This window comes from Scyliorhinus torazame, chromosome 14 (genome assembly GCF_047496885.1).
Source record: "Scyliorhinus torazame isolate Kashiwa2021f chromosome 14, sScyTor2.1, whole genome shotgun sequence".
Classification (NCBI taxonomy): Eukaryota; Metazoa; Chordata; class Chondrichthyes; order Carcharhiniformes; family Scyliorhinidae; genus Scyliorhinus; species Scyliorhinus torazame.
Genome location: NC_092720.1, coordinates 10,558,314 through 10,583,434, shown reverse-complemented (window position 1 = coordinate 10,583,434; position 25,121 = coordinate 10,558,314). Strand labels below are relative to the sequence as shown.

At 51.8% G+C, this 25,121-nt stretch overlaps 1 protein-coding gene across 1 annotated transcript in view; it reads right to left on the bottom strand.

Moving 5' to 3' along the window:
* The window catches only part of LOC140389518 (fibronectin type III domain-containing protein 3B-like), a 404,055-nt gene that overhangs the window by 110,710 nt on the left and 268,224 nt on the right, over window positions 1–25,121 (bottom strand). The window contains 6 exon segments of the mRNA XM_072473693.1: window positions 4,368–4,506; window positions 9,597–9,683; window positions 11,006–11,180; window positions 13,825–13,949; window positions 16,049–16,102; window positions 20,749–20,887. Coding sequence (XP_072329794.1) covers window positions 4,368–4,506; window positions 9,597–9,683; window positions 11,006–11,180; window positions 13,825–13,949; window positions 16,049–16,102; window positions 20,749–20,887 — 719 coding nt within the window.

Below are 25,121 nucleotides of genomic sequence, written 5' to 3'. Positions count from 1 at the left end.
TCCCCACACATACTCATCCCAGCCGCACACACACATTACACTCCCCGCACACACTCACCCCAGCCGCACACACACATTACACTCCCCACACACACTAATCCGAGCCGCACACACACTGCACTCCCCCCACATACTCATCCCAGTCGCACACACACATTATACTCCCCGCACACACTCACCCCAGCCGCACACACACATTACACTCCCCGCACACACTCATCCCAGCCGCACACACACATTACACTCCCCGCACACACTCACCCCAGACGCACACACACATTACACTCCCCACACACACTGATCCCAGCCGCACACACATTACACTCCCCACACACACTCATGCCAGCTGCACACACATTACACTCCCCACACACATTCATCCCAGCCGCACACACACATTACACTCCCCACACACACTCATCCCAGCCGCACACACAAATTACACTCCCCACACACACTCATCCCAGCCGTACACACACATTACACTCACCACACACACTCACCCCAGCCGCACACACACATTACACTCCCCATACACACTCATCCCAGCCGCACACACACATTACACTCCCCACACACACTCATCCCAGCCGCACACACACATTACACTCCCCACACACACTCATCCCAGCCGCACACACACATTACACTTCCCCACACACATTCATCCAGCCGCGCACACACATTACACTTCCCACCCACACTCATCCCAGCCGCACACACACATTACACTCCCCACACACACTCATCCCAGCCGCACACACACATTACACTCCCCACACACACTCATCCCAGCCGCACACACATTACACTCCCCACACACACTCACCCCAGCCGCACACACACATTACACTCCCCACACACACTCACCCCAGCCGCAAACACATTACACTCCCCACACACACTCATCCCAGCCGCACACACACATTACACTCCCCACACACACTCATCCCAGCCACACACACAGATTACACTCCCCACACACACTCACCCCAGCCGCACACACACATTACACTCCCCACACACACTCACCCCAGCCGCACACACACATTACACTCCCCACACACACTCACCCTAGCCGCACACACATTACACACCCCACACACACTCACCCCAGCCGCACACACATTACACTCCCCACACACACTCACCCCAGCCGCACACACACATTACACTCCCCACACACACTCATCACAGCCGCACACACACTACACTCCCCACACTCACTCATCCCAGCCGCACACACATTACACTCCCCACACACACTCACCCCAGCCGCACAAACACATTACACTCCCCACACACACTCTCCCCAGCCGCACACACATTGCACTCCCCACACACACTCACCCTAGCCGCACACACATTACACACCCCACACACACTCATCCCAGCCGCACACACACATTACACTCACCACACACACTCAACCCAGCCGCACACACACATTACACTCCCCACACACACTCACCCTAGCCGCACACACATTACAGACCCCACACACACTCATCCCAGCCGCACACACAGATTACACACCCCACACACACTCATGCCAGCCGCACACACATTACACTCCCCACACACATTCACCCCAGCCGCACACACACATTACACTCCCCACACACACTCACGCTAGCCGCACACACATTACACACCCCACACACACTCATCCCAGCCGCACACACACATTACACTCCCCACACACATTCACCCCAGCCGCACACACACATTACACTCCCCACACACACTCACGCTAGCCGCACACACATTACACACCCCACACACACTCATCCCAGCCGCACACACACATTACACTCCCCACACACATTCACCCCAGCCGCACACACACATTGCACTCCCCACACACACTCACCCTAGCCGCACACGCATTACACACCCCACACACACTCATCCCAGCCGCACACACACATTACACTCCCCACACACACTCATCCCAGCCGCACACACATACACTCCCCACACACACTCATCCGAGCCGCACACACACATTACACTCCCCACACACACTCATCCCAGCCGCACACACACATTACACTCCCCACACACACTCATCCCAGCTACACACACGCATTACACTCCCCACACACACTCATCCCAGCCGCACACACACATTACACTCCCCACACACACTCATCCCAGCCGCACAAACACACTACACTCCCCACACACACTCATCCCGGTCGCACACACACATTACAATCCCCACACACACTCACCCCAGCCGCACACACACATTACACTCCCCACGCACACTCATCCCAGCTGCACACACACATTACACTCCCCACACACACTCATCCCAGCCGCACACACACATTGCACTCCCCACACACACTCATCCCAGCCGCACACACACATTACACTCCCCACACACACTCATCCCAGCTGCACACACACATTACACTCCCCACACACACTCATCCCAGCCGCACACACACATTACACTCCCCACACACACTCATCCCAGCCGCACACACACATTACACTCCCCACACACACTCACCCTAGCCGCACACACATTACACTCCCCACACACACTCACCCCAGCCGCACACACACATTACACTCCCCACACACACTCACCCCAGCCGCACACACATTACACTCCCCACACACACTCATCCCAGCCGCACACACACATTACACTCCCCACACACACTCACCCCAGCCGCACACACATTACACTCCCCACACACACTCATCCCAGCCGCACACACACATTACACTCCCCACACACACTCATCCCAGCCGCACACACATTACACTGCCCACACACACTCACCCCAGCCGCACACACATTACACTCCCCACACACACTCATCCCAGCCGCACACACACATTACACTCCCCACACACACTCATCCCAGCCACACACACATTACACTCCCCACACACACTCATCCCAGCCGCACACACACATTACACTCCCCACACACACTCATCCCAGCCGCACACACATTACACTCCCCACACACACTCATCCCAGCCGCACACACACATTACACTCCCCACACACACTCATCCCAGCCGCACACACACATTACACTCCCCTCACACACTCACCCTAGCTGCACACACACATTACACTCCCCACGCACACTCATCCCAGCCGCACACACACATTACACTCCCCACACACACTCATCCCAGCCGCACACACACATTACACTCCCCTCACACACTCACCCTAGCTGCACACACACATTACACTCCCCACACACACTCATCCCAGCCGCACACACATTACACTGCCCACACACACTCACCCCAGCCGCACACACATTACACTCCCCACACACACTCATCCCAGCCGCACACACACATTACACTCCCCACACACACTCATCCCAGCCACACACACATTACACTCCCCACACACACTCATCCCAGCCGCACACACACATTACATTCCCCACACACACTCATCCCAGCCGCACACACATTACACTCCCCACACACACTCATCCCAGCCGCACACACACATTACACTCCCCACACACACTCATCCCAGCCACACACACATTACACTCCCCACACACACTCATCCCAGCCGCACACACACATTACACTCCCCACACACACTCATCCCAGCCGCACACACATTACACTCCCCACGCACACTCATCCCAGCCGCACACACACATTGCACTCCCCACACACACTCATCCCAGCCGCACACACGCATTACACTCCCCACACACACTCATCCCAGCCGCACACACTCATCCCAGCCGCACACACATTACACTCCCCCCATACACTCATCCCAGCCGCACACACACATTACACTCCCCACACACACTCATCCCAGCCGCACACACACATTACACTCCCCACACACACTCATCCCAGCCGCACACACATTACACTCCCCACGCACACTCATCCCAGCCGCACACACACATTGCACTCCCCACACACACTCATCCCAGCCGCACACACATTACACTCCCCACACACACTCATCCCAGCCGCACACACACATTACACTCCGCACACACACTCATCCCAGCCACACACACACATTACACTCCCCACACACACTCATCCCAGCCGCACACACACATTACACTCCCCACACACACTCATCCCAGCCGCACACACACATTACACTCCCCACACACACTCATCCCAGCCGCACACACACATTACACTCCCCACACACACTCATCCCAGCCGCGCACCCACATTACACTCCCCACACACACATTACACTCCCCACGCACACTCATCCCAGCCAACAAGATGGCGCTGGTTGCGCTGGAGCGCGCCCATCCCACTGATGGGTTGGCTGGGGCCAGAGGGCATCTCGGGGAGTGTGCTGGGGGGAACCTACATGTACATACCCCACTTCAGGTGAAGGCTGTGAGATAGCGGTGGGCCGATGACGTAAGGCGTGGAAGGAGGTCCAGGTTGGTCAGGATTGGTGATGCACACGAGCACCTCGCTGGGACTGCTGTTGCCTTCTGTGTTGGAAGCTATCAGCTGGGGAAAGAAGCAGTCAAATGTCACAGCAACCCAACATATACCCCTTCACAACAAAATCAGAAAATGCTGGGAAATCTCAGCGGGTCTGGCGGCATCTGGGACGACAGAAAATAAAGTTAACGTTCCGAGTCTGAGTGATTCTTCTTCAGAGCTGAAGAGAGGTGGAAATGTGATGGATTTTGCACTGGAGCAGCAGAATAATAATAATAATGATAATCACTTATTGTCACAAGTCGGCTTCAATGAGGTTACTGTGAAAAGCCCCTAGTCGCCACATTCCGGCACCTGTTCGGGGAGGCTGGTACGGGAATTGAACCCGCACTGCTGCCTCGTTCTGCATTGATCGGAGTATGAGGTGCTGCTCCTGCAGTTTGAGGTGGGCTTCACTGGAGCATTGCAACAGTCCGTGGACAGACATATGGGCAGGAGAGCAAAAATGTGAATTAAAATGGGTATAATATATTTCTTCACCCCCTTCCTCCTTCAAGTGCCATGCATTAGAAGGATGTTGGTGGTCACGGGATTGGTCGGTGCTCTGCTTGGCAAAGTACTGCCGCGGTTTGCGTTGCCTGCGACGGTCTGGCTGACCAGGAAACTCTCCCGCCCGTACTGCCTGTCGCCGGGCGTATTGGAAGGATTTACAGCCTGATAATCAAACTGATCGGCCACATTATAAACGCATCTTCCATAGTCATCCATTCCTGAAGTGGGACTTGAACCCGGAGCTCGTTGCCCACAGCTAAGAACGCGCCCACTGCAACACAACTTGCCACATACACCCTCATACAAATAAAATGGAGAACGGTGCTTTTGTCTGCAGGCAGGGCCTAACTACAGTCTAAAATCTAGCACCAAGACAGGACCGTTTAAAGTTTCGCTCCAGACTGTAATCATACCCCTTGGAGTTCTGGGCTGCTTTTTGGCTCAATATTACATGATGAACAGATAGAGGCCATGGGGTCCCTCCAGTCTGTTCCACCGTCCAATCAGATCATGACTGAGCTGTGACCTAACTGGTTCAATTCCCGGCTTGGGTCACTGTCTGTCCGGAGTCTGCGCATTCTCCCCGTGTCTGCGTGAGTTTCCTCCGGGTGCTCCGGTTTCCTCCCACAAGTCCCGAAAGACGTGCTGTTGGGTGAATTGGACATTCTGAATTCTCCCTCAGTGTACCCGAACAGGCGCCGGAGTGTGGCGATTAGGGGCTTTTCATAGTAACTTTGTTGCAGTGTTAATGTAAGCTTACTTGTGACACTAATAAAGATTTTTTATTTATAACTCCATTTACCTGCCTTTGCTGCTTATTCCTTGATACCTTTACAAGAACCTATTGCCATCAATCTTGAAGGGCTGTAGTTGTCCACAGAACCCACAGTCCTCGGAGAAGCTGAGTTCCCGATTCCGCTCCCCTTTGTGTAAAGGTGCTTCCTGACATGACCCCCTGGTCTGCCTGGTTCTGCCTGGTTGTCCTACCCCAACCCACGCTTCCCTAATCCTCCCGCCACCAGAGGACCTAATTCCCCTGCATCCACCCTACTGTACACTCAGTCCCTTTATTTACATCATTGGTGCAGGTTATAAGTAGCTGAGGCCCAGCACTGATCCTTGTATCAACGCACTTGTCCCAGCTGTTCGCTAACCAGTCCTTTATCCATGCTAATATGTTACCTCCATGCCATCTTATCTTATGTTGCAATCTTTGTTGTGGCAGCTTATCAAATGCTTTGTACAAATCCAAGTACGCCCCCACAACTACAGATTCCACTTGTCCATCTCGCTTGTTGCTTTCTCAAAAAACTCAAATGCATTAGTTAAACACAAGTTCCCTTTCACAAAGCCATGCTGACTCTGCCTGATCAAATTATCATTTACTGAGCTGTAACTTCCTTGATATTCCTGCCATTTCCCAATGAAAAACGTTCGGCTGTCTGGTCTATCGTTTTCTTCTTTCGGTCTCCCTCCTTTCGTGAACAAAGGTGTTACATTCACTATTTTACAATCCGCTGGGACCCTTCCAATATCTAAGGAATTTTGGAAGATTCTAATCGATGACTCCACTATCTCTGCAGCCACTTCCTTTGAGAAACCGGGATGTTGGCCATTAGGAGTTGTCAAGACTTTAGGTTTAATTCTTTGACCCGTGCCTTTTCCCTCAGAATGGTGATTGTTTGCAGTTCCTCCCTCCCGTTCACCTCTTCATTTTCAAGTGTCTTTAGATAGTGTTTTTTACAGTGAGGACAGACACAAAATACCTGCCTCAATTTTCCAGACACTCTCCAGAGGATCTGCACGAGCTTCAGCTACTCATTTCCAATTTAAATACTTGCAGAAACTCTTGCCATCTGTTTTTATATTTCTAGCTAGCTTTCTCTCAGACTCTAATTTCCCCCTTTTTTTAGTCATTCTTTGCTGGTTCTTAAAATTTGTTCAGTCTTCTGAGTGCCACCAATCTCGGCAGATTTATGCAGTGTTCCTTTCAAATTGATAATATCCTCAAAGTCCTTATTCAGCCATGGATAATGCACCCTCCCCAAAGAGTCTATTCTTCTCGCTGGGTAAATCTTTGCTGCGAGTTGTTAAATGTCTCCTTCAAAGTCTGCCACTGGATCTCCACTCTCTTTCCTTTTAACTAGGTTTCCCAATTATCTTTAGCTTGTATCACTTTACCTAGCTCTGTTTTCATACCCTTAGGATTTCCTTTATTCAGGTTAAAAACACTAGTCTCAGACCCACACTTCTCCCCTCAAAACGGTACATGAGCCTAAAGGCCCCGTCACCTTGAGGTTTTTGTTTTGTTGCTGATTACCAGGTCCAGAACAGCCTCACCCCTTTGCCTTTAGAAAGTACCGCTCTAAGAAATTGTCTCAAATACACTCTGTGAACTAATTTTCCAGGCTACAAGGGTGTTCCTGGAGCGGAGTAGAGATAGGGGGGGACTGGTGCTGCCCAACCTCTGTGGGTACTACTGGGCTGCCAATGCGACGATGGTGCGCAAATGGGCGATGGAGGGGGAGGGGGCTGCATGGAAGAGGCTTGAGACGGCGTCTTGTGTGCGTACGAGTCTGGGGGCGCTGGCAACGGCGCCGCTGCCGCTCCCTCCAAGAGGTATACCACGAGCCCGGTGGTGGTGGCTGCCCTCAAGATTTTGGGGCAGTGGAGGCGGCACAGGGGGGAAGTTGGGGCCTCGGCGTGGACCCCATTACGGGGTAACCACCGGTTCGCCCCAGGAAGAACAGGTGGAGGGTTTTCGGGGTGGCACAGGGCAGGGATACGAAAGTTGGGGGACCTGTTTGTGGACGGGAAGTTCGCGAGCCTGGGTGAGCTGGAGGAGAAGTATGGGCTCCCCCCTGGGGAACACCTTCAGGTACTTACAGGTAAGGGCGTTTGCCAGACGGCAGGTGGTTGAATTCCCGCGGCTGCTGCCACACACAGTACAGGACAGAGTGCTCTCGGGGGGGTGGGTGGGAGTGGGTAAGATCTCGGAAACTTACCAGGTGATGCAGGAGGAGGAGTAGGCCTCGGTGGTGGAGGTGAAAGGTAAGTGGGAGGAGGAGTTGGGAGAGGAGAGGAGATCGACGAAGGGACATGGGCAGATGCCCTAGGGAGGGTGAACTCTTCCTCATCGTGCGCGAGGCTCAACCTCATACAGTTTAAGGTGCTGCACAGGGCACACATGACCGGGACAAGGATGAGCCGGTTCTTTGGGGGTGAGGACAGGTGTGTTAGGTGCTCAGGGAGCCCAGCAAATCACACCCATATGTTCTGGGCATGCCCAGCGCTGGAGGAATTTTGGAAGGGCGTAGCGAGGACGGTGTCGAGGGTGGTAGGATCCAGGGTCAAACCGGGCTGGGGGCTCGCAATGTTTGGGTGGCAGAGGAGCCGGGAGTGCAGGAGGCGAAAGAGGCCGGAATTCTGGCCTTTGCGTCCCTGGTAGCCCAGCGGAGGATTCTCCTTCAGTGGAAAGATGCGAGGCCCCCAAGCGTGGAATCCTGGATCAGCGATATGGCCGGGTTCATTAAATTGGAGAGGGTGAAATTCGCCTTGAGAGGGTCGGTACAAGGGTTCTTCAGGCGGTGGCAACCGTTCTTAGACTTTCTGGCAGAACGATAGACATTGGTCAATGGCAGCAGCAACTCGGGGGGGGGGGGTTACTTTATTATTGTTTTTTGTTATTTACACTGAAGGGTCTGAGGGGGTGTATATACCTGTTGTGTTAAGTTGGGGTGTTAATGTTAATTTATTATTTATGTACAGGGGGGAGGGGTTTGGGGAGTTGCTTTTTTAGATTGTGTTTTGTACTTAACCCTGTTGGGTTCTTTTTTTCTCATTTTGTTATTGATATTTTATGAAAACCTTTAATAAAAATTATTTTTAAAAAAAAACATTTTTCCAGGCTACTTTTGAGTCTGAGTTTCCCAATCTAAGTGTCGATTAAAGTCATCCATGGTTACAGAGGCACCTTCTTTACACTCTCCATTTACATCTCCCTCTATATTCTGTCCTACCTTGCAACCTCTGATTTTTTTTAACTGACCTTATTCACCTGGAAAATTAGCGCCTCATGTTGGAATGTCAAAGAGAGAGAGGTCGGAGTGGGAGAGTGAGTGGGAGGGGAAACGCCCAATGAAGAACTTCCTTCAAGTGTGGTCATGGTTGTAATGTAGGAAATGTGACAGTCAAATTGTGCAGAGCAAGATCCCACAAAGAACAATGTGGCAATGACAATATTTGAAACTGGGGAGAACGTCATTCTTTTCCTTGAAAGTAGAGGCCGTGGGATCTACTACGTCCACCCGAGCAGGCCGACAAGGCCCCGTTTTGATGTCATACGTGAAAGATGGCGCATCTGGCAGTGCAGCACCTCCTCGGTACTGCACACTGCATTTTGGGCTCAGCTCTTTGCAGTGTGTTTTCAGCTCACTGCGATCAGCGTGCTACCCACTGGTGTCACCTTTGCTCGCACTTGTTTTCAGGATGCAGAGCCCCAGCCAGCAAGCAAGGCTCCACGTCTGTGAAGCTTATGCTCGAGCCACTTCAACCAAGGAGTGTTCAGGACTAAATGGCCTCTCTCAATTGAACGAGCAGCTCACCCTGAACTTGTACTGCGTGCTTCTCGTGAGAGTCTTCACAGTGCTGGTCACATCCTCGCCCAAATACATAGACTGAAAACCGCCAACCTGGAACAACAATAACGCATTTATATAGAGCCTTCACACAGTACAGCATCCTAATGTGTGATCAAACCAAAATCTGACAGTGAGCCACAAGAGGGGATATTTGGGCGGGTGACCAAAAGCTGGGTCCAAGAGGTAGGGATTATGGAGCGTCTTCAAGGAAGAGACAGCGAGGCGGGGAGCTACAGGAAGGCCAGGGATTCCAGAGCTTTGGCCCTCGGCAGCGGATGCACAGTCACCAAAGTTCGAGCCATTAAACTCGGGCTACGCAAGAGGCCAGAATGAGAGGAGTGCCGAAATCCCGGGAGGGTTGTGAGAGGTGACAGAGGTAGCGAGGGGCGAGGCCACGGAGAAATTGCGGAACGCCAATGAGAATTTTAACACCAGGACCCAGTGTAGCTCACACAGAAACAGCAAACGCTGGACAATCTGAGCAGGTCTGACAGTGTTTGTGGAGAGAGAACGGAGCGAACGGTTTCAGCCTGGGTGACTCTTTGTCGAAGCTGGAGCGAACTGGAAATGGGGTCAGATTTATATTGTGGGGTGGGGTGAGGGGGTGGAGAAGTGGGGCTGGATAGGGGGTCCAGCGAAAGGTGGCGATGGACAAAAAGGCAAAAGGAGTGTAAATGGGGGTGATCAAGGTGAAGAATGGGCTGATCGCGGCACATAAAGAGATTAGAACGTGTGAATGGCTGATCCATGGAGAGCAGTGTGTCAAAGGGCAACTTGGAGCAGGGGACAGGTGGCCCGGGTGGGGTGTGGTGGGTGCAAGGGGGACAATGGTGGAGCTCAGTGTGCATGGACAGTGATCAGCGAACAGGGCCAGCTTTGAGTTTCGGTGCGAGTGCCAGAGTTTTTAGGTCAGCTCAGGTCTACGGTGGGTGTGAGATTCTGTTCACAAAAACCCAGAGTTTCTTCAACATCAAAATACCAGCAGTCAGAACCCCAAATCTTCCAGAACTTTCACAGAGTCATAACAGGGTCACCGAGTTGAATTGTGAGGACAGATTTTAGAGGATTAAGAAGTGATTTGATCGAGATTTTTAGATGATTAAAGGGGAGTTCAGAACAAGGAGACGGAACGTTAAAACTGGAACTAGTCCATTCAGGGGGGTGTCAGAAAGAACTGCCTCACATGAAGGGGAGGGGTGGGGGGATCTCTCCCCACTCAAAAGCTGCTCAGGTTAGGGGTCAATTGAAAATGTCAAAACTGAGATTGGCAGATTTCTATTGGATAAGGTTTCTGTGGGTAAATGTGGTCAGGTTACCGACCAGTTCTGATCTGACTGAATGGTGGAAGAGACTGGATTGGCTGAGTGACTTACCGAACTTTCATCCTCCATCTCCAGCGAGTAGGTAATCTGCTCTTCCCCTGACGAACCGTCTGGTCGGTTCCACTGTAACGTCACCCATGTGACTCCTGCGCGGACCAATCGAGGGGCTGCAGGTGTCTGTGGGAGGTTCCCTGTTGTGTAACAGACCACTTCCTGGCTGACCCCACTGTGAGGGGGTGGATATGAAAGAGAGGCGTGAATGAAAGGGCAAGGGAGAGAGGGAAGGTGTGAGGGAGTGGGGGTAGGAAAGGGGGGCAAGAGAGAGAGAGAGAAAGAGAGCGGCGGAGGGAGAGGGGGAGAGAGAATGGAAGAGGGAGAGGGAGGGGGAGAGGGAGTGGGCGGGGGAGTGCAAGAGGGATCGGGGAGGATCAAGAGGGGGGAACAGGAAAGGAAGGGAGTGTAGGAGGGAGAGGAGAGCGAGGGTGACAGAGAGCGAGAGAGAATAAGTACAAGGAAGAGCGAGAGAAAGGAAGAGTACAGAAGAGTAAGAGAGGGAGAGCAAGAGTGAGCAAGGGTAGGGGAGAGCGAGTGAGAGTGAGGGAGAGCAAGGGAGAGTGAGGGAGAGCAAGAGGGAGAGAGAGCAAGCGAAAAGAGGGAGAGAGGCAAAAAAGGGAGGAAGGGAAAGAGGGAAGAAGGGAAATAGGTAAGGTAGGGAAGAGGCAAGGTGGGAAAGAAGGAGGGAGAGAAAGAGGGAGGTAGGGAGGGAAAGAGGAAGGGAAGGAGAAAGAGATGATGGGAGGGAACGAGAGAGGCGGTTAAGAGGGAGGGGAGGAACAAAAAAAAGAGAGATGGTGAGGTTCAGAGGGATAGAAAGTAGCAGAGGAGGGAGAGGGTAAAACAAATAGCGAGATATATGAAGAGAGAGCGAAGGTGACATTGACACACGGAAAGAGTGAGACATACAGAAAGAGCAAAAGAGAAAGGGAAAGAAAGTGCATGGTACAGAGAGAGAGAGACATGGAGAGATAAAGACATGGAGTGCAGCGATAAGAGAGAAAGAGGGAAGTCGAGTGAGAGAGCAAGGACATGCAAAGATAGAAAGGAAGATGGAAATATGCAGAGAGAGAGAGGGAGAGGGAGACAGAGAGCGATAGTGACACAGGAGAAGTAAGAGAGAGATATGGAAGTGTCACAGGGCAGACAATGAGGATGAGAAAAATAAGAGGGAGAGATGCAAGGGAATGGAGGGATAGAGAAACATGACAAAAAGAGAGTGGAGGGAAGAAATGGAACATTATATTTGATCATCAGGATGAAGGGGGAGAGAATTAGAGGATTATGGGCAAAGAGTAAGAATTTGATAATAACAACGGGTATGGGGGAGAAAGGAAGAAAATGAAGAATTATCCAAATGCATTGTTGACTTCTGTTATGAGATGACCGAGGAGCCTGCTTGGAACTGATACAGCGTCAATCTTTGGAAATCCCTCCCCCAGAGGGGGCTGGGCAATTGGACATATTCAATGGCTAAGTTTGATTTTTGACCGAGAAGGGAGTCCGAAGGTTATGGGAACAGGCAGAAAAGTGGAGTTAAGACCACAATCAGATCCGCCATGGTCTTATTGAATGACGGAGCAGGCAAGAGGGGCAGAATGGCTTCCTCCTCCTACTCCTAATTGATGCAACTGAGGGGCTGGTTAGGCCATTTTAGAGGGCAGTGAAGAGTGAACCGCGTTGCTGTGGGTCTGGAGTCACATGTAGGCCAGACCGGGTAAGGACGGCAGATTTCCTTCCCTAAAGGACATTAGTGAACCAGATGGGTTTTTACAACAATCGACAATGGTTGGCAGTCAGCTGGGAGGAAGGGGAGTCCGCCATTGTCATTTTGCAGCCCGCCCAGTCCTGTAAGGCCTCGGAATCCGAGGAGTAACTGTGTCCGTTTCTTTCTTATTCCTGTCCCTTTCTGGGCATTTTCCTGCGGATTAAGCGTTTGTCTGTCGAATCGTCGGGGTTTTGAAAAATTTGAATGGGCGGTCTTTGTGCTTTAAGAAGCGATTTTTGAGCGGGGAGCCTGTTGGTGCGTCTTCCTCCACTACATCTGTGGAAGCGATGGTTTCGTAGTCACCATTGGATCAGCTTTTCTGAAATTCCAGATCATTAACTGGATTGAAATTCCACCAGCTGCCGGGGTGGGATTTGAACCTGCGGCTCGAGCGCATTACGTTAGGCCTCTGGATCACCGGTTCACAGGCTACTTCCTGTGAGTTGCGCGCTCTCTGCACTCCCTGAATCCTCTGCTGGATTTATTGGTGCCGTAGTTTAAATTGGTGGCTCCCTAGTCCAGTCTGAGGGAGGCAGGTTGAAAAAGAAGAGGATTTTGGCCGGTGGATTGTTGTAAAAACCCATCCGGTTAACGAGTGTGCCGATGGGGAAGGAATCAGCTGACTGTATCTGGTTGGGTCACATGTGACTCCAGACCCACAGCAACGTGGCTGACTCTGACCCTCCTTTCTCAGCAGTTGACCAAGTCACTCCACTGAAGAAACCAAGGGTGCCCCAAAAGCACCACCCTCGCCAATGCCACCCATTCAAGAACAAATGAATTGCCAATGTCCCTGTAAGATGAGACTCTGGGTATCCCCAAGTGGTCAAACGGGGAGCAACAAACTCCCACAAACAGCCGGATGGAAAATTGGAGGGAGTGGATTTGCTGGGAAGTTCTCCCCTCCAGTTTTTTGGGATCTGATTTTGCAGATGACCGAAAGAGCAAAAAAGCTCTCTCACTCAACCTCCCTCTTTCTCTGTATCACTGCACTCCATGTCTTTATCTCGCCATGTCTCTCTCTCTCTGTACCGCGCACTGTACCTACCTGGTGCCGATATCATTGCACGCTGCCAACCGAAAGGTGTAACCGATGGCGGGTGAGAGTTTGGTTAGTTTATAGTGCCGCTGGCTACCAAAGTAGCATTCCCGAAATCTGTTGTTCCGTTTCCCCTAAACACAAGGAATGGAGAGAGAGCTTTCAGATTGATGGTCACGTGGTTCATGCCAGTCTTACTTTCTAATCCCATCACCAACAGCACCGAGGAGAAGAGTGGCATTTACCACCATCTTTTACTTTACCAGCGACGCACAGGGGCAGCCGCGTGTACCATCTACAAGATGCACTGCAGTAACTCGCCAAGGTTCCTTAGACAGCACCTTCCAAACCCACGACATCTAGAAGGAGCAGGGCAGCAGATACCTGGGAACCCCACCACCTGGAGGGTCCCCTCCCATGTCACTCACCACCCTGGCTTGGAAATATATCGGCCGTTCCTTCACTGTGGCTGGGTCAAAATCCTGGAACCCCCTTCTTAACAGCACTGTGCGTGTACCTACACCTCAAGGACTGCAGCGGTTCAAGAAGGCAGCTCACGGGGCAGCACGGTGGCGCAGTGGTTAGCATTGCTGCCTCACGGCGCCGAGGTCCCAGGTTCAATCCCGGCTCTGGGTCATTGTCCGTGTGGAGTTTGCACATTCTCCCCGTGTTTGCGTTTTTTTTCTCCCCCACAACCCAAAGATGTGCAGGGTAGGTGGATTGGCCGCGCTAAATTGGCCCTTAATTGGGAAAAATGAATTGGGTACTCTAAATTTATAAAAAGAAAAAGAAAAAAAAGGCAGCTCACCACCACATTCTCAAGGGGCAATTAGACATGGGCGGTAAATTCTGGGCTCGCCAACGACTCACTTCTGGGGAGTGAACTGTTAAGAATTCTGGCTGTGTAGCTTTCCCAGTGATGCAGACTCTGGGCAGGTGATTGTACGGGGCGGGGAAGAGGGAGGGGCGGGGAAGAGGGAGGCTACGTAGAAATTCAGCCTCGGTAATACTCGGGCCAGGTGCTAGTCTGCTGAAATTCATGGCCCACAATGACACACGGGCAAATTAGTGAGCAGTGTGATTGGGGGAGGGGATGGAGCGGAGCTTTAGCTCTGATCTTCCCCCCCCCCGTCCTTCAAACTCCTGCTGGGGGGACGGGGTGGGGGAGGGCACTTCACACACACAGTGTGTGATTGGGCAGGAGCAGCTAGATGATATCAAATAACAACAACTTTCACCTATGTAGCAAAGTGTGACAAAGAGTTTCATTGGAGCGGGTATCAAACAAAGTTTGACACCGAGGTAAAAAATTAAATATTAAGGCAGGTGAATAGTTGCTTAATCAAAGAGGGAGGTTATAAGGAGCCTTAATGGCGGCGAGGCAGAGGGACAATGAGAACAGTGTGTGCTGGATGAAGGGGGATTAGCACGAGTTGGGACATGGGCAGCAGAGTTCTGGATGAGCTCAAAGGTGGTGGAAAAAGCCCCCACCCCAATTGGAATTTCCCTATTTCCTGCCTCCCTTACCCCCAAAGTGGCTGAGGGTGGAGCTTGGTGGAGTTGACAGAGGCCTCGGCTTGCCGGCTGGAGAGCCCTCTGTCTCCCCCACGTTCCACTCAGGCACGTGACAGGCCTGTGGGTGGATTGTTCCCCAGGATCAGGGGCAGACATCCTGCCCGTTGAGAGCTGCCAGTCTCTACTGAATAGTAATGCCACTGGAGAGGCAGTGCCTGCTGCTGAATGCCAGGGCAGGTGGCGATGATGGCAGGTGGAGGGGTTATCGGGGTAGGGAGGGTGCAGGAAGGGCTGGGGGTGGGGGGGGGGGGGGGGGGGGGGGGAGGGGGGGGGGGGGGTGATGGTGGGCTTCAGCAGGCTCCTTCCTGATGCTGATGGCGGTGAAAGCAGAATTAATCAATGATTTCAATTGGAGATTGGAGAACCACTTGCAGTGAACAAAGCTGCAAAGCTCCAGGGACCGAGTGTGGGGTCGGACGGACTGGACTGCAACGGCACAGCATCAACTCGATGGGCCCAAGGGCCCCGCTGTCAATGTCAATAGCTGAGGTTTTGAGCAGATCTATTCTGTCGAAATATTCATATTTCTTGCGACAACATATTTATATTTTTAATCAATTCTGAAAAGTTTCTGGGATTCCGTCGGAAAGATAAAGGAATCCACTCAAAATTCCAAACTGCCGTCAGAATTCCCGAGGATCGGTTACTAAACACTCACTTCATCCCACTCGAGTAGGTAGCCGGTAATTTTTGATCCATTATCAACGGGCGCCTGGGTAAGAATTAAAACACAAAGGACACGAGATTTACAATATTACAGTGACTGACCCATCCCCACCAGTACTGTACCCCAGTGTTATACAGTGACAGACCCGTCCCCACCAGTACTGTACCCGAGTGTTATACAGTGACAGACCTGTCCCCACCAGTACTGTACCCCAGTGTTATACAGTGACAGACCCGTCCCCACCAGTACTGTACCCCAGTGTTATACAGTGACAGACCCGTCCCCACCAGTACTGTACCCCAGTGTTATACAGTGACAGACCCGTCCCCACCAGTACTGTACCCCAGTGTTATACAGTGACAGACCCGTCCCCACCAGTACTGTACCCCAGTGTTATACAGTGACAGACCCGTCCCCACCAGTACTGTACCCCAGTGTTATACAGTGACAGACCCGTCCCCACCAGTACTGTACCCCAGTGTTATACAGTGACAGACCCGTCCCCGCCAGTACTGTACCCCAGCGTTATACAGTGACTGACCCGTCCCCACCAGTACTGTACCCCAGTGTTATACAGTGACAGACCCGTCCCCACCAGTACTGTACCCCAGTGTTATACAGTGACAGACCCGTCCCCACCAGTACTGTACCCCAGTGTTATACAGTGACTGACCCGTCCCCACCAGTACTGTACCCCAGTGTTATACAGCGACAGACCCGTCCCCACCAGTACTGTACCCCAGTGTTATACAGTGACAGACCCGTCCCCACCAGTACTGTACCCCAGTGTTATACAGTGACTGACCCGTCCCCACCAGTACTGTACCCCAGTGTTATACAGCGACAGACCCGTCCCCACCAGTACTGTACCCCAGTGTTATACAGCGACAGACCCGTCCCCACCAGTACTGTACCCCAGTGTTATACAGTGACTGACCCGTCCCCACCAGTACTGTACCCCAGTGTTATACAGTGACTGACCCATCCCCACCAGTACTGTACCCCAGTGTTATACAGTGACTGACCCATCCCCACCAGTACTGTACCCCAGTGTTATACAGTGACTGACCCATCCCCACCAGTACTGTACCCCAGTGTTATACAGTGACAGACCCGTCCCCACCAGTACTGTACCCCAGTGTTATACAGTGACTGACCCATCCCCACCAGTACTGTACCCCAGTGTTATACAGTGACTGACCCATCCCCACCAGTACTGTACCCCAGTGTTATACAGTGACTGACCCATCCCCACCAGTACTGTACCCCAGTGTTATACAGTGACAGACCCGTCCCCACCAGTACTGTACCCCAGTGTTATACAGTGACAGACCCGTCCCCACCAGTACTGTACCCCAGTGTTATACAGTGACAGATCCGTCCCCACCAGTACTGTACCCCAGTGTTATACAGCGACAGACCCGTCCCCACCAGTACTGTACCCCAGTGTTATACAGTGACAGACCCGTCCCCACCAGTACTGTACCCCAGTGTTATACAGTGACAGACCCGTCCCCACCAGTACTGTACCCCAGTGTTATACAGTGACAGACCCGTCCCCACCAGTACTGTACCCCAGTGTTATACAGTGACTGACCCATCCCCACCAGTACTGTACCCCAGTGTTATACAGTGACTGACCCATCCCCACCAGTACTGTACCCCAGTGTTATACAGTGACAGACCCGTCCCCACCAGTACTGTACCCCAGTGTTATACAGTGACAGACCCGTCCCCACCAGTACTGTACCCCAGTGTTATACAGTGACAGATCCGTCCCCACCAGTACTGTACCCCAGTGTTATACAGCGACAGACCCGTCCCCACCAGTACTGTACCCCAGTGTTATACAGTGACAGACCCGTCCCCACCAGTACTGTACCCCAGTGTTATACAGTGACAGACCCGTCCCCACCAGTACTGTACCCCAGTGTTATACAGTGACAGATCCGTCCCCACCAGTACTGTACCCCAGTGTTATACAGTGACAGATCCGTCCCCACCAGTACTGTACCCCAGTGTTATACAGTGACAGACCCGTCCCCACCAGTTCTGTACCCCAGTGTTATACAGTGACAGATCCGTCCCCACCAGTACTGTACCCCAGTGTTATACAGTGACAGACCCGTCCCCACCAGTACGGTACCCCAGTGTTATACAGTGACAGACCCGTCCTACCAGTACTATACCCCAGTGTTATACAGTGACAGACCCGTCCCCACCAGTACTGTACCCCAGTGTTATACAGTGACAGACCCGTCCCCACCCGTACTGTACCCCAGTGTTATACAGTGACAGACCCGTCCTCACCAGTACTGTACCCCAGTGTTATACAGTGACAGACCCATCCCCACCAGTACTGTACCCCAGTGTTATACAGTGACAGACCCATCCCCACCAGTACTGTACCCCAGTGTTATACAGTGACAGACCCATCCCCACCAGCACTGTACCCCAGTGTTATACAGTGACCGACCCGTCCCCACCAGTACTGTACCCCAGTGTTATACAGTGACAGACCTGTCCCCACCAGTACTGTACCCCAGTGTTATACAGTGACAGACCCGTCCCCACCAGTACTGTACCCCAGTTTTATACAGTGACAGACCGGTCCCCACCAGTACTGTACCCCAGTGTTATACAGTGACAGACCCATCCCCACCAGTACTGTACCCCAGAGTTATACAGTGACAGACCCGCCCCCACCAGTACTGTACCCCAGTGTTATACAGTGACAGACCCGTCCCCACCAGTACTGTACCCCAGTGTTATACAGTGACAGACCCGTCCCCACCAGCACTGTAACCCCAGTGTTATACAGTGACAGACCCGTCCCCACCAGTACTGTACCCCAGTGTTATACAGTGACTGACCCGTCCCCACCAGTACTGTACCCCACTGTTATACAGTGATAGACCCGTCCCCACCAGTACTGTACCACAGTGTTATACATTGACAGACCCATCCCCACCAGTACTATACCCCAGTGTTATACAGTGACAGACCCGTCCCCACCAGTACTGTACCCCAGTGTTATACATTGACAGACCCATCCCCACCAGTACTGTACCCCAGTGTTATACAGTGACAGACCCGTCCCCACCAGTACTGTACCCCAGTGTTATACAGTGACAGACCCGACCCCACCAGTACTGTACCCCAGTGTTATCCAGTGACAAACCCATCCCAACCAGTACTGTACCCCAGTGTTATACAGTGACAGACCCGTCCCCACCAGTACTGTACCCCAGTGTTACACAGTGACAGACCCGTCCCCACCAGTACTGTACCCCAGTGTTATACAGTGACAGACCTGTCCCCACCAGTACTGTACCCCAGTGTTATACAGTGACAGACCCGTCCCCACCAGTACTGTACCCCAGCGTTATACAGTGACACACCCGTCCCCACCAATACGGTACCCCAGTGTTATACAGTGACAGACCCATCCCCACCAGCACTGTACCCCAGTGTTATACAGTGACAGACCCGTCCCCACCAGTACTGTACCCCAGTGTTATACAGTGACAGACCTGTCCCCACCAGTACTGTACCCCAGTGTTATACAGTGACAAACCCGTCCCCACCAGTACTGTACCCCAGTGTTGTACAGTGACAGACCCGTCCCCACCAGTTCTGTACCCCAGTGTCATACAGTGACAAACCCGTCCCCACCAGTACTGTACCCCAGTGTTATACAGTGACAGACCTGTCCCCACCAGTACTGTACCCCAGTGTTATACAGTGACAGACCCGTCCCCACCAGTACTGTACCCCAGCGTTATACAGTGACACACCCGTCCCCACCAATACGGTACCCCAGTGTTATACAGTGACAGACCCATCCCCACCAGTACTGTATCCCAGTGTTATACAGTGACAGACCCGTCCCCACCAGTACTGTACCCCAGTGTTATACAGTGACAGACCTGTCCCCACCAGTACTGTACCCCAGTGTTATACAGTGACAAACCCGTCCCCACCAGTACTGTACCCCAGTGTTATACAGTGACAGACCCGTCCCCACCAGTACTGTACCCCAGTGTTATACAGTGACAGACCCGTCCCCACCAGTACTGTACCCCAGTGTCATACAGTGACAGACCCATCCCCACCAGTACTGTACCCCAGCGTTATACAGTGACACACCCGTCCCCACCAATACGGTACCCCAGTGTTATACAGTGACAGACCCGTCCCCACCAGTACTGTACCCCAGTGTTATACAGTGACAGACCCATCACCCCCAGTACTGTACCCCAGTGTTATACAGTGACAGACCCGTCCCCACCAGTACTGTACCCCAGTGTTATACAGTGACAGACCCATCACCCCCAGTACTGTACCCCAGTGTTATACAGTGACAGACCCGTCCCCACCAGTACTGTACCCCAGTGTTATACAGTGACAGACCCGTCCCCACCAGTACTGTACCCCAGTGTTATACAGTGACAGACCCGTCCCCACCAGTACTGTACCCCAGTGTCATACAGTGACAGACCCATCCCCACCAGTACTGTACCCCAACGTTATACAGTGACACACCCGTCCCCACCAATACGGTACCCCAGTGTTATACAGTGACAGACCCGTCCCCACCAGTACTGTACCCCAGTGTTATACAGTGACTGTCTAGTCTATGTCACGGCCCTCATTGTTTAATGCTTTCGGTCCCAGTATCATCATCTTACCTTCCATTGAACAGTTAGTGTGCTTTTGGTCCGATGAGAGAGTTTTGGAGGTGATGGTGTATCTGGGGCACAGCTCTGAGTGGTGAAACTGACGGGTTCTGAATATGATCCTTTCACTGAATTGTAGATTGTAGAAACTCTGGGAAGCAAGAGGTGAGAGAGATCAATGTAATAGCAGAAAACCAAGGGCCAATAGTCTCTCAGACACTGGGGGAAAGGGGGGGTGGAAACAAATTCTGAGTCAGAATGTTATAGTTTACAAAGTGCGTCTCCATGTCCTAACAGGAGTATGAATCAGACTGACACCTCAAACTTCTCCATTTCAAGTGATTGGCAAAAGAACCAGAGAAGGCCTGAGGAGAAAGATTCTTAGCCATCGAGTGGTTTGATTCTGGGGTGCACTGCTCGAGGGTGCGGCAGATGCAGATTCAATCATGGCTTACAGCAGGGAATTGGGTAATTACCTGAAGGAAAAATATTTTCAAGGCTCCAGGGCAAGAGTTGAATTGGTAAATTGCTCTTTCAGGGGGCCAGATCCAACCCATGGGCCGAATGGCCTCGTTAACCATTCTATGAGTCGCTGGACCAATACAAAATGACCCAGATAAAGAGGTACAAGGACAGGTTGCCCAAAGGTTTGTCAAAGAGGAGGGTATTAAGGAGTTGGGTGTTAAGGAGTTGGGTGTTAAGGAATTGGGTGTTAAGGAATTGGGTGTTAGGGAGTTGGGTGTTGGAGTTGGGTGTTGGAGTTGGGTGTTAAGGAGTTGGGTGTCAAGGCATTGGGTGTTAAGGAGTTGGGTGTCAAGGCATTGGGTGTTAAGGAGTTGGGTGTTAAGGAGTTGGGTGTTAAAGAGTTGGGTATTAAGGAGTTGGGTGTTAAGGAGTTGGGTGTTAAGGAGTTGGGTGTTAAGGAGTTGGGTATTAAGGAGTTGGGTATTAAGGAGTTGGGTGTTAAAGAGTTGGGTATTAAGGAGTTGGGTGTTAAGGAGTTGGGTGTTAAGGGGTTGGGTGTTAAGGGGTTGGGTGTTAAGGAGTTGGGTGTTAAGGAGTTGGGTGTTAAGGAGTTGGGTGTGAAAGAGTTGGGTATTAAGGAGTTGGGTATTAAGGAGTTGGGTGTTCAGGAGTTGGGTGTTAAGGAGTTGGGTGTTAAGGAGTTGGGTGTTAAGGAGTTGGGTGTTAAGGAGTTGGGTGTTAAGGAGTTGGGTGTTAAGGAGTTGGGTGTTAAGGAGTTGGGTGTTAAGGAGTTGGGTGTTAAGGAGTTGGGTGTTAAGCTGTTGGGTGTTAAGGAGTTGGGTGTTAAGGAGTTGGGTGTTAGGGAGTTGGGTGTTAGGGAGTTGGGTGTTAGGGAGTTGGGTGTTAGGGAGTTGGGTGTTAGGGAGTTGGGTGTTAAGGAGTTGGGTGTTAAGGAGTTGGGTGTTAAGGAGTTGGGTGTTAAGGAGTTGGGTGTTAAGGAGTTGGGTGTTAAGGAGTTGGGTGTTAAGCTGTTGGGTGTTAAGGAGTTGGGTGTTGAGGAGTTGGGTGTTAGGGAGTTGGGTGTTAGGGAGTTGGGTGTTAGGGAGTTGGGTGTTAGGGAGTTGGGTGTTAGGGAGTTGGGTGTTAGGGAGTTGGGTGTTAGGGAGTTGGGTGTTAGGGAGTTGGGTGTTAGGGAGTTGGGTGTTAGGGAGTTGGGTGTTAGGGAGTTGGGTGTTAGGGAGTTGGGTGTTAGGGAGTTGGGTGTTAGGGTGTTGGGTGTTAGGGAGTTGGGTGTTAGGGTGTTGGGTGTTAGGGAGTTGGGTGTTAAGGAGTTGGGTGTTAAGGAGTTGGGTGTTAGGGAGTTGGGTGTTAGGGAGTTGGGTGTTAGGGAGTTGGGTGTTAGGGCGTTGGGTGTTAAGGTGTTGGGTGTCAAGGTGTTGGGTGTCAAGGAGTTGGGTGTTTGGGTGTTAGGGTGTTGGGAGTAAGGAGTTGAGTGTTAAGGAGTTGGGTGTTGGGGAGTTGGGTGTTAAGGAGTTGGGTGTTAAGGAGTTGGGTGTTAAGGAGTTGGGTGTTAGGGAGTTGGGTGTTTGGGAGTTGGGTGTTCGGGAGTTGGGTGTTAAGGAGTTGAGTGTTAAGGAGTTGGGTGTTGGGGAGTTGGCTGCTAAGGAGTTGGGTGTTAAAGATTTGGGTGTTAAAGAGTTGGGTGTTAAGGAGTTGCGTGTTAAGCTGTTGGGTGTTAAGGAATTGGTGTTAAGGAGTTGGGTGTTAAAGAGTTGGGTGTTAAGGAGTTGGGTGTTAAGGAGTTGGGTGTTAAGGAGTTGGGTGTTAGGGTGTTGGTAGTAAGGAGTTGGGTGTTAGGGAATTGGGTGTTAGGTGTTAGGGAGTTGGGTGTTAGAGAGTTGGGTGTTAAGGAGTTGGGTGTTCGGGAGTTGGGTGTTAGGGAGTTGGGTGTTAGGGAGTTGGGTGTTAGGGAGTTGGGTGTTAGGGAGTTGGGTGTTAGGGAGTTGGGTGTTAGGGAGTTGGGTGTTAGGGAGTTGGGTGTTAGGGAGTTGGGTGTTAGGGAGTTGGGTGTTAGGGAGTTGGGTGTTAAGGAGTTGGGTGTTAAGGAGTTGGGTGTTGTGGAATTGAGAGTTAAGGAATTGGGTGTTGAGGATTGGATGCTAAGGAGTTGGGTGTTAAGGAGTTGGGTGTTAGGGAGTTGGGTGTTAGGGAGTTGGGTGTTAGGGCGTTGGGTGTTAAGGTGTTGGGTGTCAAGGAGTTGGGTGTTTGGGTGTTGGGTGTTAGGGAGTTGGGTGTTAAGGAGTTGGGTGTTAAGGAGTTGGGTGTTGTGGAATTGAGAGTTAAGGAATTGGGTGTTGAGGATTGGATGCTAAGGAGTTGGGTGTTAAGGAGTTGGGTGTTAGGGAGTTGGGTGTTAAGGTGTTGGGTGTCAAGGAGTTGGGTGTTTGGGTGTTGGGTGTTAGGGAGTTGGGTGTTAAGGAGTTAGGTGTTCGGGAGTTGGGTGTTAAGGAGTTGGGTGTTAAGGAGTTAGGTGTTGAGGATTGGATGCTAAGGAGTTGGGTGTTAGGGAGTTGGGTGTTAAGGAGTTGGGTGTTAGGGAGTTGGTGTGAGGGCGTTGGGTGTTAAGGTGTTGGGTGTCAAGGAGTTGGGTGTTTGGGTGTTAGGTGTTAGGGTGTTGGGAGTAAGGAGTTGTGTGTTAAGGAGTTGGGTGTCAAGGAGCTGGGTGTTAAGGAGTTGGGTGTTAAGGAGTTGAGTGTTAAGGAGTTGAGTGTTGGGGAGTTGGGTGTTGAAGTTTGGTGTTAAGGAGTTGGGTGTTAAGGAGTTGGGTGTTAGGGAGTTGGGTGTTAGGGAGTTGGGTGTTAGGGAGTTGGGTGTTAGGGCGTTGGGTGTTTAGGTGTTGGGTGTTAAGGTGTTGGGCGTCAAGGAGTTGGGTGTTTGGGTGTTAGGGAGTTGGGTGTTAGGGTGTTGGGTGTTAAGGTGTTGGGTGTTAAGGTGTTGGGTGTCAAGGAGTTGGGTGTCAAGGAGTTGGGTGTTTGGGTGTTAGGGAGTTGGGTGTTAAGGAGTTGGGTGTTAAGGAGTTTGGTGTTAGGGAGTTGGGTGTTCGGGAGTTGGGTGTTAGGGAGTTGGGTGTTAAGGAGTTGGGTGTTAAGGGGTTGGGAGTAAGGAGTTGTGTGTTAAGGAGTTGGGTGTTAAGGAGTTGGGTGTTAGGGAGTTGGGTGTTAGGGAGTTGGGTGTTAGGGCGTTGGGTGTTTAGGTGTTGGGTGTTAAGGTGTTGGGCGTCAAGGAGTTGGGTGTTTGGGTGTTAGGGAGTTGGGTGTTAGGGTGTTGGGTGTTAAGGTGTTGGGTGTTAAGGTGTTGGGTGTCAAGGAGTTGGGTGTCAAGGAGTTGGGTGTTTGGGTGTTAGGGAGTTGGGTGTTAAGGAGTTGGGTGTTAAGGAGTTTGGTGTTAGGGAGTTGGGTGTTCGGGAGTTGGGTGTTAGGGAGTTGGGTGTTAGGGCGTTGGGTGTTAAGGTGTTGGGTGTTCAGGTGTTGGGCGTCAAGGAGTTGGGTGTTTGGGTGTTAGGGAGTTGGGTGTTAGGGCGTTGGGTGTTAAGGTGTAGGGTGTTAAGGTGTTGGGTGTCAAGGAGTTGGGTGTTTGGGTGTTAGGGAGTTGGGTGTTAAGGAGTTGGGTGTTAGGGAGTTGGGTGTTAGGGAGTTGGGTGTTAGGGAGTTGGGTGTTAAGGAGCTGGGTGTTGAGGAGTTGGGTGTTAAGGAGTTGGGTGTTAAGGAATTGCGTGTTAAGGAGTTGGGTGTTAAGGAGTTGGGTGTTGTGGAGTTGAGAGTTAAGGAATTGGGTGTTAAAGAGTTGGGTGTTCGGGAGTTGGGTGTTAAGGAGTTGGGTGTTAAGGAGTTGGGTGTTGAGGAGTTGGATGCTAAGGAGTT